This window comes from Falco cherrug, chromosome 3, assembly GCF_023634085.1.
Source record: "Falco cherrug isolate bFalChe1 chromosome 3, bFalChe1.pri, whole genome shotgun sequence".
NCBI classification, from domain to species: Eukaryota; Metazoa; Chordata; class Aves; order Falconiformes; family Falconidae; genus Falco; species Falco cherrug.
Genome location: NC_073699.1, coordinates 113,464,203 through 113,478,393, shown reverse-complemented (window position 1 = coordinate 113,478,393; position 14,191 = coordinate 113,464,203). Strand labels below are relative to the sequence as shown.

The 14,191-nt window shown below is 41.9% G+C and overlaps 1 protein-coding gene across 1 annotated transcript in view; it reads left to right on the top strand.

Moving 5' to 3' along the window:
• Positions 1 to 14,191, top strand: part of PEX14 (peroxisomal biogenesis factor 14) — an 80,357-nt gene that overhangs the window by 63,796 nt on the left and 2,370 nt on the right. The window contains exons 5-8 of the mRNA XM_055704075.1: positions 5,104 to 5,189; positions 7,775 to 7,877; positions 9,147 to 9,244; positions 12,445 to 12,536. Of these exons, the coding sequence (XP_055560050.1) occupies positions 5,104 to 5,189; positions 7,775 to 7,877; positions 9,147 to 9,244; positions 12,445 to 12,536 (379 nt within the window). The remainder of the gene's footprint in view (positions 1 to 5,103; positions 5,190 to 7,774; positions 7,878 to 9,146; positions 9,245 to 12,444; positions 12,537 to 14,191) is intronic.

Here is a 14,191-nt window from a genome sequence, read left to right as displayed (position 1 = left end):
CCTCAAAGCACCAGCTCCCAATTTTTTCTTACTAGTTAAGACTCTTAACTAATATTTAAACATAAAAGTGTTCCCAGTAACAGCTCCAAGGAGAAGTCTGAAAGTACCACTCTGTAATGCTCAGAAACCAAAGCTGAATAAAAATACCACCAATGTAAAGCTGTAGGGGTTGTAATTGTAAACTGGTGCTCTAGCCTGGTGATCTGGTGGGTGCTTTTTAAATAATTTCAACCAAAAGCTTTTGCCTGTGAGCAAGTCCATTTTAGCAGCCTCCAAAATTAGGGAAATGATGACAATACGTTCATTAGGTATTGTTCCTCCCCTCTCTAGCTGTTCTTTTTAGACCTATTTAAGCGTAACCTTTAAATAGATGTATAAAGAGAATAAATAGCTAAATATACACGGTATTCCTTTGACCAAAGTATTTGTTTTGATTAGTTGTTGTCTGTGCCCTGTTCTAGTCCTTGACTGGTGTAGTTCTGGTGTTGTTAATTATGTTGTTAACCATCTTTGTGTCCTCATGGTATCAGAACTGCAAAAAGAATATGTGAATTTCTCTAGAGCTGATGGATGAGACTGTGCGAAGGCTCAGTGCGCTTTCAAGGTGCCTTGTTTGCTGTAGGTTATTTCATCAGTTGGATGCTAATCCTGTAATGATTATTTCTGAATTGGTCCAAATCTGCTCCAGGACAGTTGTTTCTCTGATAGTTTACTAAGTCAATTTATCTTTCACAGGTTTGTCAGGGGTTGTCACGTACAGAGAATGACAGATACTACTTTTTCTATCCGTTATGCTCATCTTCTTACAGAGTATTCATGATGCTAGTGTTGGAATGCTTCAAGGTTTGAAGTTCAAAAGTACTAAAGGACTAATGAGATAGGTAAACTGCTGAAGCTGTAAGTTGACTAGTTGATGGGAACAACTCGTATTGGAAGAGCTTATACTGAAAAAGACTATGAGCTATATTTGCCTTTCCCAAAGAAGACACCTGAGTTTCTTATGAAGCAGCATCCAATCTGCTGGAGTTTAGGTCTCGAAGACTGTGAAACACTTTGTGCTTGATATCTTTGACTCTTTTTAAGTTGGGTTTTTTTGACACCTCTATACAGAATCACAAAACTAGAGGAAGATAATTACCCCGCACAGAGCAAAAAGGAGAAACAGTTGAGGAGGGTACTGTGCTGAAAAGCAGTGGCTAGTGTCTTAAGAAACCTAATTTCTCTCTGTCCTCCCTCCCCGCAAGGTGTTGCCACTTAATGTTTAAAAATTACGTTAAAACAGTGGGTTGTGAGTACAGAAGTTCAGGATGGCTTCAGAACCATCTCAAGAGTTTATTCAGCAGGAATGAAGTAAACAGCTGAGTTGGTGATCTGGGCGGCAACACTAGAGTAAGATGTCCACTTTAGTGAGTCAGAGCAATAAATCCTGTGCACACTTTTTGATTTTACCTGCCTGATCTCCTGCTGTTGTAAACTCAGTCTGTTCTGATTTTTGAAGCTGCAGGAAATAATTCATGCCACCTAAATACTTCCTTTTGTACAAATTAAACTGCTAGTATAGGTATTACTTAAGGTTCTAATGTTTTGTTGGAAATAGCTGTTACCTATGTAAGTACTTCCTTATTCATGAAGAGTTAACGAGAAAGAAACATACTTCTAAGCCTTCAGAGTAGCATAGTTCTTTTCTTGAATGCTGAACTCCTGGGTTTGGTTTAAGAGAAACAATAATAACTTTTGGGCGAAAGAGACAGGAATTAAGTTTCTGTGCACTGTATTTTAGCTCAGTACCATCTCTACTGTTTCTCCTCCTGTTCTGGAGGAGTAATTCCTTCCCTCCAGTTTGTACTTTTGCCAAGAGGTGTCAAAACTGCTTTAAAAAAAAAAGCTTAAAAAAAGCTTGAATTTGATTAATATAGAGAAACAAGACTTTGCCTGACTGATAATAAAACTGATAAATGACATTTGAATTACTTGTAGCAGTAATTTATTACATAAAATATCTTTTATTTGACATGCGATTAGTTGCTGGAAGCATCACTCAATCTGACTAGTTTAAACATGCTCTAAAATGAACCCCCAGTAAAAAACCAGGGCTGTCAGCTGTTGGCGTTATGAAATATACTAATCCAGCAGTGAGGACAAAAATCTGACTTTAAATATTTAAATGATTAATTGGGTTTATTTTTTTTTTTACCTTTCTAACCCCTATAATTACAGGCAAACTCAGGGGAGTTTTTGAGCAAGGTGTGCAAAGATGCATGCTTATCATCCAGGTATTGTCTGTGTTCTTCCCCATGGTATTTACGGTCTCCATTTACGGGGTTTTGTGAAGATTTTACACCTGCTTAAAAATCAGCTCCAGTGACTGTTTTTCTTGCCATTTGGATCTTCTTCTCCCACCCCGGTGTTCATAATGTGGGAGGCTGTGGAATACAGACTGTTTCCTCTTACAATTAGAAATGGTAACTAGAATCCAAACTCTTTCTGCTGTCCCCCCGCCCCCCAACTTCTTTCCATGGGTTCACTGTTTGCTCCTGGAAAATCACTTCTTCCAGCCTCGGTTTCTACAGTTTTAATTGTGGATACTAGTGAGTCTGACCTTAGTGGATGCATAAGGCCTAATTAATTGATGTCAGGAAAGTTAATTCTGAGATGAATGGGGATCTTAAAAATAGTAAGTGTTTTTACTCTGGCAGTGCAATTTACAGTTGCTGCTGCAAAAATTAAATATACTTACATAAAATGCAGAGTTACAGCTGGAGAAGATGTCTGTATCCCTTCCGTTTGCCTTTTGAGGGTCTCTTACATAGAATGGTTTGTTGCTTCCCCGGTGTCTAAACTGAAGAGTAACTGGGCTATTGGTGCTTTTTCACTTTCTCTGAATTTTGGTCTGGTTTTACAAGGGAAGAAATTGAGGATATGCAAAGAAGTCGGTGTGAGCACTGAGGTTACAACTGAGAAACTTCTAACCCCCTTTCCACCCCACATTATAGATTAGAGCGTTGCAGAGAAAAAGGAAGATTGAGTGTGGGTTTTAGGTAGAGCTGTGACATTCTTCATAACATTGTAAAGTTGATGTGGTCAATGCAGAGCCTTTACTGCATCCCTCACTCACTCACTTTCCCTCTCTACCCGCCTCACTTTTTTTTGCCACAAGACAGAATTATTTCACACATCTCTAAAATGAGTAAAATGGCATTTCAGCTTCTTGTCTTTATAGACTCTCTGAACTTTAGGAAAGATCATTCTGGTCCCTTTTCATTAATAATGAAAACCAGGGGGCAATAAAATGTTCTTAGCTCGAGCATTACAGGAATGGAGGGGAGAGATGAGTGAGGTGAGAGGGCAAAGCGGACAGGGTCCTACAGGTGTTTCTTCTGTCGACTCAGAGGTCACCCCAGCTGGGAGGTAGTTGGGGACAGCCAGTCACGGGCTGCCATGGGCTGGGCACAGCTGGACCCACAGACCCTCTGAGATGAATTAACCCCTTACAATAGGCAGCTCAGCCTGGTGTGAGTTACGTTGTCATAGAAGGATGTGTTAGTCAGAAGTTCAGGGCAGAAACTGGACAACCAAGAGACTTCAGAGACCAGAGATGACGGTGGGAGCAGGGTGAGGAGGGGAAGGTGCGATGAATGACTGGGGTTTGCAGCAAGATTAGTCAGAGATCATTTTAAATCCTGACATGTACACAGCCAGTTACTGCAGCTTAGCTGATGTGTGTTAACTCATTAAGTTAAAAAGTTATGATAATTTGATCATGTGCCTAAGCTCCAAAACTGCAACTGCAGCAAGCCAAAATACTCCTGGTGACACTATTCACCAATTCTGACAGAGCTGCTTTAATTTGTTCAGATTTCTAGCCAGTGGATAATTTGAGGAGTTGTGTCGTAAAATGTAGCAAGAAGTGATGAGTGCCAGCGTTTGAGAGTCAGTGCCTGTCTGTAGAGCCTGAGGGCTAGGATTAGGAATAACTCTTGCAATGCAATGCTTGTAGAAGGTCTCAGCAACAGGAAAAATGGCAGTAGGTGAGCAAAGCAGAAAGGAGACACGCTTCCAGCCATTTGAGTTAGTTAAGCCTCCCTTTGAAAACCTGAATTGAAAGTTTGGAGAACAGAATGAATTTCCAAGACATTGTAGGTCACATGCAGATTTGGTTCTGTCTGTTTGGAGTTTGTGCACCGGCCTCCACCTCATCAGTTCTGCCCACATCCTGCCACTGAACTTTAGGAAAGATCACTCTGCATCCTCTTTATTATTAAAGAAAACCGGGGGCAGTACAAGATTCATTAAGGAAACTGCGAGGGAGGTGAAAGGATAAAGCTGGTGGAAAACTACAGGTGTCTTCTGATTCTGCTTGAAGGAGCAGAGCATACTATATCTTTGCTTTGCGCTGTGGAGGCTCTAAGCTTCTGTGCAGAATTATGTCTTAAATATCTCAAGCTTTTATCTACTTCTTTACCTCTCTCGGTAGATATTTAATTGCATATTTGCTGTCTTGTGTTTGTGTGCTTTGGTCTCTATTCATAACGCAGGGTTGAAAGACACTGGATCCTTCCTTATTGAAATGGTCTATAATTGCTGACAGTGTTCATAAACCCATTTATTGCCCTGACAGATTTCTTTTCTTTCTCAAAACACTTCCTTCTTTCTATTTTGCTGCATTCCTCTGGGTTTCTGGCTCTTTCCCCGTTTTCAAAAATTATGACAGCGGAGAACAATAGGTATTCAAGTTATGAGTTAACCTTAGCTAGTACTAACACCACAGACAGTTATCTGGGGAAAGTGCAGTAGGGTTCAGAGTGTCTTCTGCAAGGAAAGAGTAGGGCAAAACATTTTGATTTGTCTCCCTTGGACACTTTGTGCAAGGCAGTGTCAGTGCTAGAGGTTGGGACAGATGTTTCAGTGTCCTAGGGCCAGAAGCCTGCACGCTGTACCTGAGGTACTACCAGCATCTTAATGCCCCTTGCTCAGTAAATCGATGTCTGCTAAGAAACAGCAGAACTGGCATTGTTCATTGTTCCTTCCTCTGACAAAATGGGTGTATGAAAATGTTGTCAGCTGCAGTTCTGACTATGGTTGTTTCTTGATTTTGGCCTTTAGGTCCACCTGGCTCCAGATGGCGAGATTATGGGGCTTTGGCTATCATAATGGCAGGAATTGCCTTTGGATTCCACCAACTCTACAAGGTAGTATCTCCCATACTACTCTTACACGGTACTCTGAGAGAACAATGTTATGCTGCTTGTGTCCAAATGATCGTGTTGGTTTCAAGTTGGCAAAGCATCTCTGTTCTTACTGGCACAGCCACTGGTATATTTGAGAAATGTGGACAACATGAAAATGCAGAGTCAAAAAGTGGCAAGCAAGCAAAACTAGTTTTTAGCAGTGAGTCTCAAACTGCTGGGTTTTGGCAATGGATCTCAAACTGCTAGAAACAAGGTCATTTTCATCATGTATATGTTTTGGAATTTTTTTAAATTGGGGAAACTGAGCACAGTTCAGTAAGGGCATTCTGCCAGCATTGCTGTCATAGCCTCAGACTAATGATTGGTCCACTGGTAATCCTGCACTGTGGGTAGAAAAGAATCTTTTTTGACTGATCAGAATATCAGAAAGAAGGTGCTAGTTTCCAGGTCTGCCATACATCCTGTAGTTCTGCTCCAGTGTGCTTAGAACAAGGTCAGGCATGTGTGTGTCTGTCTGTCTGTGCATTGCAGAGACAGCAGCCCCTTCTTATTTCTTGTGCGATGTTTCTCCAGTTGAACATATTCTTTCACTCTGGATTTGCTTTCCAGCAGTGTGGTGAGTGAATTAGGTGTCTTTGGTAAATAATCATGTTCTGTGGCTACATAGAAAGACATAAGTGGTTCAGGTCAACACAGCAGAGTGTAAAGAGCTTTGGTCCAGTAGAAGTTGTGGTTTATTTTTGAAAAAGGGACAGAGGTGAAGACTTAGCAAGAGGTTGATGGTTTTCACATTTGTTTGTTCTGTAACAGTTACTGCCTTGTTTAGTAAAATCTGTTTTACAAGTAAAATTGTTAGCCTCCTAGTTTAAAACTACTTTGCTTATCCTGTCATTAATTTTCTGGGTCTCAGGCTAAGAGAGAGAGGCCAGATTAAGCAACACGTTCCATCTCTGCAATTTACATGACTTAAAGAGAATGGCTTTTTATTGAGATACATGTTCCCTATGTTTTTATATTAAACTAGTGTTGCTAACCTTACTGATCTTTTCATTCTTGCAAAGAATGGTGGAGCTGGTAAGTGTCCAGAGAGATGTTCAGACAACAGCTGCTAGGCCTTGCAGACCTGAACATATTGCTGTTAGTAAATGACACATATCTAACACTTTTTGATGATTTACATAAATTTTTTGGCATAATGTCACTGATGCTGTTAATATATCCTACTGTTGTATTCTTTGTTTACAGAACTTGCTCTGCTTTCTGTCCAAACATCATAAGGCATATTATGTGCCTAGCAGAGACCCATATTCTTTTGGGTCTCTTAGGGCATCTTAGGAAACAGTTGATAAGTTCCCTCTGCCCTTCATGGGATTTTGAGGGAGTTTGCAAGCAGTAAATAAAAAAAAAATATGATATATAAGAAAGATAGGATACTAGGATGCAACATAGCTGTCCATGTGTGTTCTGTGAAGATAATAGAGAACTTCTGTGAAAGTCATCAAAAGCTACTTGCTTTTCAGAATGTCTGGGTGTAAATAGGTACGTGCACATGTGCTTTGTGAGGGTAAGAGCTGTGTACAGCAACACAGAAATCTTAAACCAGTGCTATTAAGTGTAAAAGAAGGCTGTCCCATGCATGTCAGTTTGGATAATCAGCTCTGTCTCAGGAACCATCCAGTATATATGCCCCTGCAGTGGGTGTACATGGATCAAAAGCCAGGATGAAAAAGAATTGATAGGCATTACTAGGGCTATTGCCACACCCTAGACCATCCTTCTCTCACTTTTTTTTCACCTGCCATGTTGTGCTTGGATGTGCCCTTGTTAAAGTGCATGTTCAGTTCGTAGGAGCAGTGCTGCGGAAGGGTCTGTGCTAGTTAGAGGAGCATTGTGACCTATTACATCCAGTCCATCCTCTGCAAGGGCAGAGTGAGGTGGATTTCGTGACTGTGTACAGGTGTCACTGAAGTGCTTCCCATCCTATACTAGCTTGGTTCTCACTTCCTTTAGCCCTGGTTTCTTAGTTCTCTCCTACTGTTGTTAACGGCTCCATTTCCTTTCTTCTCCCTGTGCTTCAGATCTCCACTTTCCCCTCCATGACTTGTAATCCTTCCCCTGCCAAGGTTCAGAAGGTTTTTATAATACCCCTTATTCCTCAGCTTGTGCTTCCTCTGGCCTTTCCTGGGCCGTTCTCCTCTTCTTCCCACTTCTGCATTTCTTGCCTTGTGCATGTAGCTCAGATGTTGTGACACGTCAGTGTGAAGGTCTGACGTTGTACTCTGTGTGTGATGGATGTTTCTCTGGACTGAAAGCTGGGCCCAGGAAACCTTAAATGGAGTTAGGCACTGGTTTTTAAGACCCCCAAAAATGAAACCACAGAACTCATATCTTCTCTTCTGCAACTTCTTTTAACACTTAACTGTAGAGCGAATTTCTTTTCTCAGCCAGATGTGTGGGTAAATGGTCACTGGCTCTGTGATAAAGGCTGAGGTTTGGGTGGTGGGCTTTGAGGATGTTTCAGGTAGGTTAGAAAGACAGCTTTGCATATCCCTATTTTCCTAAAAAAGTTTCTGTACTCCATGCAGAAATACCTGCTTCCTCTCATCATGGGAGGCAAAGAAGACAGGAAGCAACTTCAGAGGATTGAGTCAAACATTTCTGAGATGAGTGGCAGTGTGACACAGACAGGTAAAGATTAATGACTCCATCAATTCACCCCTCAAAGCCTTTCTCCCTGTATCCTCCATTCTGCCAAGACCCCCACCCTTTTCTTTCCCTCCATCTCCACTTTATGTGGTGACTTCATTTATCTGCTCTGAGAATCTGTTCACATTTGCAAATGAAGCCGCCGTCATTTCGGTTTAATTTGAAATTGCTTGTTTACTGTCGGCGCGGCCTCAATTAATTATGTTTTTACGGAAAGGCTCCCAACCTCAGAATATTAATAAGGGGAATAAAATGACAGCCTTTCGGAGGGCTGTAAAGTTCATTTTTAATTTCTGCTTCTCTGATGTTTTCAGGGGCTTTTTTTTAGTGTTTTCCCCCCACCTTCCATCTGAAAATCCAAGGAAGGGTCAGGAGAGTCTGTAATTACTGTGCCTTCCTGACCTTAGCCACCTTCTCTGTTATTGACTCTATAGGGTGTCTGTTCATTACCTGATGCCCTAATGATGGTCTGGATTAGCTGTTACCTGTCACAGCAATAGAGTTTTTAATTTTATTTTATCAGCTTGTTTACCGCCTGGAAGCTTTGGATAAAGTACTAAAAGCAGAAAAAGTTCTACAGCTGGAGTTGGAGTCCAGCAGAAGTTCTTCAATGTTTGCTGGGGTGTAGGAGGGGGGAGTACAGGACATTCTATTGAAATGTGAAAAGGGAAAAGTGCAAAGTATATTCAGTTGGCAGGATGGAAAAAAGTGTGATTTTCAGCAGTAAGTTTGTTAAAGATGTTGGGGTTGAAGGAGCTGGTGGGTTGAGAGTGGGAGGATGCTAATTACACTTTTTAGTGGAGGGTGAGCAAAAAAACATTTTTCATTTCTCATGATATCCTGAGGTCAATCCTGAGACCAGCATCTTCCCAGATTGGAGCTAGCCCTGGTGTTTGCCTGCGTGAGGCCCAAGATAGATAAATGATACAAACATTGTGTAAGTTCAGGGAGATGTACAAATCATAAACCAATATAATTAGAAGGGAGAGGTTTTGGACGGATATACTGTGGGCTATAGACATCTATACAATGGAAAGATAAACTAGAAATACTGGAGGTTAGATGCAGTGCAGGTAGATTACCCATAGTGCAGATAAATCATATGGATTAAAGTGAGCAGGCGGGTGTAGATAAATTAAATATAGTAGGAATAGAGGCATCTTTGTAGCTAGACAGCAGGAAGGGCGTGTGTGAGTGCGGATATGTGCATGTATCCGAGTTTAACACACTCTCCTGCTTTTTCCCTCACAGTGACTCAGTTACAGACAACTTTAGCAGCTGTCCAGGAACTGCTAATCCAGCAACAGCAGAAAATCCAGGAGCTCACCCAAGAACTGGCTGCTTCTAAGGTATCCACTTCCAACACTTCACCTTTAGAACATCGCTATTTTCTTCGGAACATGCATGGCTTCTTTTGTGGGCAGATGGACAGCACCTTATTAGGTTCACAATCCAACCTTCAGCTCTGTGATATCCCCAGCCGGTGTCTCTGCACCTAACTTCTCCATAGGCAGTCTGTTTAAAGCACTGGATATTAACTGGGTACTCAGTGAAATGTATCTGACTTCTGAGAGGGCTTTGCTACATCGCTTTGTGTGCAGCCTGTATGCCTGAGGCCTCAGACCTGTTCTCAGCTCTGGTATCTTCTGCATTGCATTTGAGATGAAAGGCTTGTGCTGTTAGTCCGCTGACCAAAAGCAGTAAAGGCCAGTTGTGCAGATGTTTTATTTGTGTGTCGTATGTAATTTTACATGTTTATATTTTTCCTGTACCATTGTACATTGTCAAAACAATCACTTAATCCTGTTCAGCCAAACACACACTTGGAAATACTCTATTTGAGTCACTTGTTCCGATCTAGGCCAAACATTCTTACTATGTGGTTTCTTGTTTCAATGTTTTTGGTCATCTTGATGTAACAGCTGGCCTCATCACAACCACATTAGTGGTGCACAGTGGCCCATTCCTCTTCACTCCTGACTTGACCCTGGCAATAAAACCATCAGTTCTGACTAGTTTGTGTTGTTACAAGTGTAACTACAAGTAACCACTTTTAACCAAAATTGATTTTCTTTCTGGCCATGAGAGTTAGTGCTTTTCATCTCCAAAGTACTTTGCAGCCTTTGGCCTAAGCGTTCTATCAGTCAGTAAGTGGTGGTTACAGGTGAGGTGGGATGGATTTGAACCAGTCACACAGAGATGAAGCCTTGCTTTTACTGACAAACTTGTGATTATTCAGGGTCCAGTTGTCTTGTGGTATTCTCTGTACAGGGAGAGATTTTTCTTTTTAGTGTAAAATCCCTTAGATTGTACTTACAGTCTTTTACATATAGCACGAACTGTTGTCTTCTCCCCTTACCTATACTTTAGTCTCATACAAACCCTTTGATGGTGTGTAACTGGTGGGCCACAGCTGGCTCTGTGGTGTGCGCGCTGTACAGTAGGAATCCCTCAGTGGCACAGCTGTAAACCCAACCATGAAAGTCAGTTTATGGTCACAACACTCTACTTCAATTTTCCTTGGGAACTGTGGCCTGTCAGTGGCCTGGAGCCAGTCCGGAAATTGGAAAACTGTTTTCAGGTCTTAAGTGTTAAGATTAAGACCACATGTTGAGCTTTAAGAAGGAAAAAGGGCATAAGAGACTTGGTGGTTTAGAGAGTCTTGAAGAATTTTTTCCTCCCCCCTCTCTACCCCCTGCACTGAAATGGTAGCACACATTGTTAGGATATCTAAACCTCATGTGTACAAAGAAAAACTTGGGCAACCCCACAAACCAAAGAATAAAAGCTGTGTTTTCTCAGCTGTAATGTAAGTTTTTATATCTGCTTTTCAAACTCCTACTGGCATGCTGTAAAAAATTAAAAAGAGGGACTTTAAGTAATTAAAAAATGTACATAAAAATTCAAGGCTTGAATTTTCTACAAATGTTTTTTAAAGAGACTGGCTAAAAAGCCCCAGATGTCAGATTTTATTTCCGAATCCTAGGCATCTGGCACCATATGTGTTTTGGAAATTTGAGTCCTTTGCAGGCCAGTGAGTGGAAATCACTCCCTTGTTAATGTGCTGCTGTAGCTTTCAAGGTCTTGGAAAGCCAGAACAGTGGCTCCTGGATTCTTGCTGTCTGAGGGCTGGGAGTGTGAATCCCAAGGGGACGCATCTGTGTATATCACAGCTACTACAGACTGAGCCTCTCCCAGCTCACTGGGTTCACAGCCCAGAAGTCACTCTGAGGAGCGCCGGCTGTGAAGGTGTTCGGGGTTACTCAGCACTAGCTGAAGTCTGTTTAAAGAATGAGTAGGAACAACCAGTTCTGCCTACATTTAGTAGGAACTGCTGAGGAGGAGTTTTGTGGCTTCCTTTGACAGGGGATTTATTAGTAGTATCTCTGGAGCGGTGCGCACAAATGGGTTCATTCCTGATGGCTTTTAGCAGAAATTACTATGGGAAGTGCTAGACATGAGTGTTCTTTGGTCCCATATTCAGCCCATCTCTACAGGAGTCACTAGAGTGATAGGATGGGGTAACCATAGGCCATGATACTTCTTTCAGAACGTTCCTCCCATTTCTCAAATTCCCAAAAGGGTTAAAAGAAAGACTGCCAAAAGTATTATCTGCTGCATGTTCTTCTCGGATGTTCTTCCTCTAATTTTGCCTGATATCCCATACCAATTGTGATACAGTGCCGACAGCAGCTGCGCCAGGCTTCTGTGGGTGAGTTACCATCTTCCCCCGCCAAATTGCATTCAATACTTTGAAATATTCGAGAGACAGTGCCCAGTCCAGCTGCTCCCTGGAGATACAATCTGGTAGCCCAAGTATAGCTCTAATTCTTCTGATCTAGTAGGGGAAAGTTTTGTGACTTTCAAGCATTGATTTATCAGCCCACCTCTAAACACCACAGAGTGCAGGTGGTAGGTTCTTTATTTCATGATGTAGGAGAAATGAACAAAGTTTTTAATATGAAATACTTGAATCTGTTGCCTCAGCTAAGTGCAGTCACAGGAAAGAAGAGTAAAGGACCTGATTCAGTGCAGCTGGCACTGCCTTTCAGGATCCTAGTTCTAGTTCTTCTCTAGAAATCGTTCATTAGGTCAGTGTCAAAGGATTTAGTTTACCTCTCTGTGTGTTGGTCTCCATCTGATATGTTAGTGGAAAACATCTTATGTAGACTAACTTTCTTCTAAGTGCTGGCCTCCTTCTAATCGAAAAAGAAATGTCCCCTTGAGATGCTTCAGCAATGGTTGTGCATGGTATGTTGGAGACAACATTAATTAGTCCCCCAAACAGAAAGCAAATGTTTGAATAGTCTTGCCGCCTTGAGACAATTATTATCTCTGATCATCATGGGGATCCATTCAGGTCCTTCTTTACTGTGCACGTTGTTTTGCTCAGATCTGCGAGATTTTGGATGATAGATCTTACATGTGTTATCCCCAGGGCTTGAGATTCCCAGATGCGAGGAGGAGAAGGATAACAGAAAAAAGTTACATTTGTGTACTATCTCCCAGTTCATACTTGGATCTTTATGTTGTCTTTTTAATGTTCTAGGCCACAACTTCCACCAATTGGATTCTGGAGTCGCAGAATATTAATGAATTGAAATCTGAGATCTACTCATTAAAAGGACTTCTTCTGAACCGGTATGGGTGGAATATGTGAACAGATTATTGTGTGGGGAAAGGGTTGCTTTCTGGGATTCTCTCAGTCATGGAAAGGCATTTCCAACAGGAGCTAGCTCTATACCCTGTTATTGCTATTTTAATAATAACAACACTTTGCATGTCACTGTCGCTTTCTATTTGCAGGTCTCAAAATGCTTTTCAAACTTGCTTTAAAATCACAGACTGCTTTGGGTAGTTAATAAGATTTTTCATTTTTGTTTACGATAGAGGAATCCTCTGTCATTCACCACAGTCAGGATGCCTCTCGCCTAGTTTGAGGTATTGACTGCCTCTGCACCTGTATTCTGTCACAGAGAGAGTTCAGCTGACCTGTTCATGGTTAGGGCATAACCAGGATGAAAAGAACCACACTTCAGCATAGCCTGTTTCTCTCTCTCTTAGCTAGGTCAGGTATAGACATCTTATAATGTGTAGATGTCTGAAATGAGGTGATATAAATCCCAGTCTGTGGGACAGTCCTAAGAACAGAGATCAGATCTCAGTTCTTGAGGAAGTTCATTTTTTTCCAAGTATATTACTTAAGACTTTATCTAGCTTTCCAGCTATTGATCCTTTCACTCTGATATTCAAACTCCCTTGCCTCCTACATGTAACTAAGTCTCGAGTCGTCTTTTTCCTAAGAGATGGACTTCAAGTATCTAAGATTGGCTTGGACATGTTCTGGATCTCAGCAAGCAGGCTTTTCAGAAGTCTTTAACATCCTTTTAAATTCTTGCTACACCTCCCATTACTCCCAGGAGTCACAGTAGAAAGCTTTGAAGGACTGAGGACATGTTTTAAGTTACTGTCTGTTAAATTGGGTCCTACTAGCATTCCTGCTGGGGAGAGAGCATTACTTAATGACACCTCTTCAGCAGTAGGAAGGTTGCAGTTGAGGGTAAGTGCTTTTTGGAAGTAAAGAAAACTTTCTGTGGGGGTGTTTTTTTTAACAAAAAGGCAAATCTTTCTGCAGTGAGGAGGCAGCAGCAACACCGGAGCCAAGAAAGCCTCAGTCTCCAGATTGAACTTGTTGATTGCATTTATGATACTGGTTGAATAATGCAGACATTAGCTTATTGCACTCACAGGAGGTGGGGGTTAGATCAGCAGAGTTCTTTGATGGCTGGTGCTAGCAGCAGGAAGAGGGAGGTGAGAGCAACTACTGTTCCTAGTTCAGTCTAAGGAAACGTAATTTGCTGGGTTGAGTACCTGCTGTAGGACAGCAGCCGGCTTTCACCGGCTCTGGTCTTGTCCATGGCACTAGCCAGCTCGCCTGAGGGGCACAAGGACTCCCAGCCACACAACGTCCTTTCCAGAGCTTGATCTGATACCTCTTCATACTCCACTTTTCACATACACAAGCAGGGTATGCAGAGGGAGTACTAGGTCAGACGTGCTTTTTTCCTTTGCTCTTCATGATTGATGACTTTCTGAGGGCACCAGTGCTCCCCACGGCACTTTCATTTGTCCTGTTTGGTACTTGGATTCTCCTGTTAGGGCTGGGCCACTGCCACTGTCAGATCCTTAAAGCCCGCCTGGAAGGGACCTGAGGACAGAGCAGCCAGCTTTCTCAGCTGGTGCAAGCAAGTAATGACTCCATTCAAGTCAGAGAAGCTGAACTAGTTTGCGGCAGC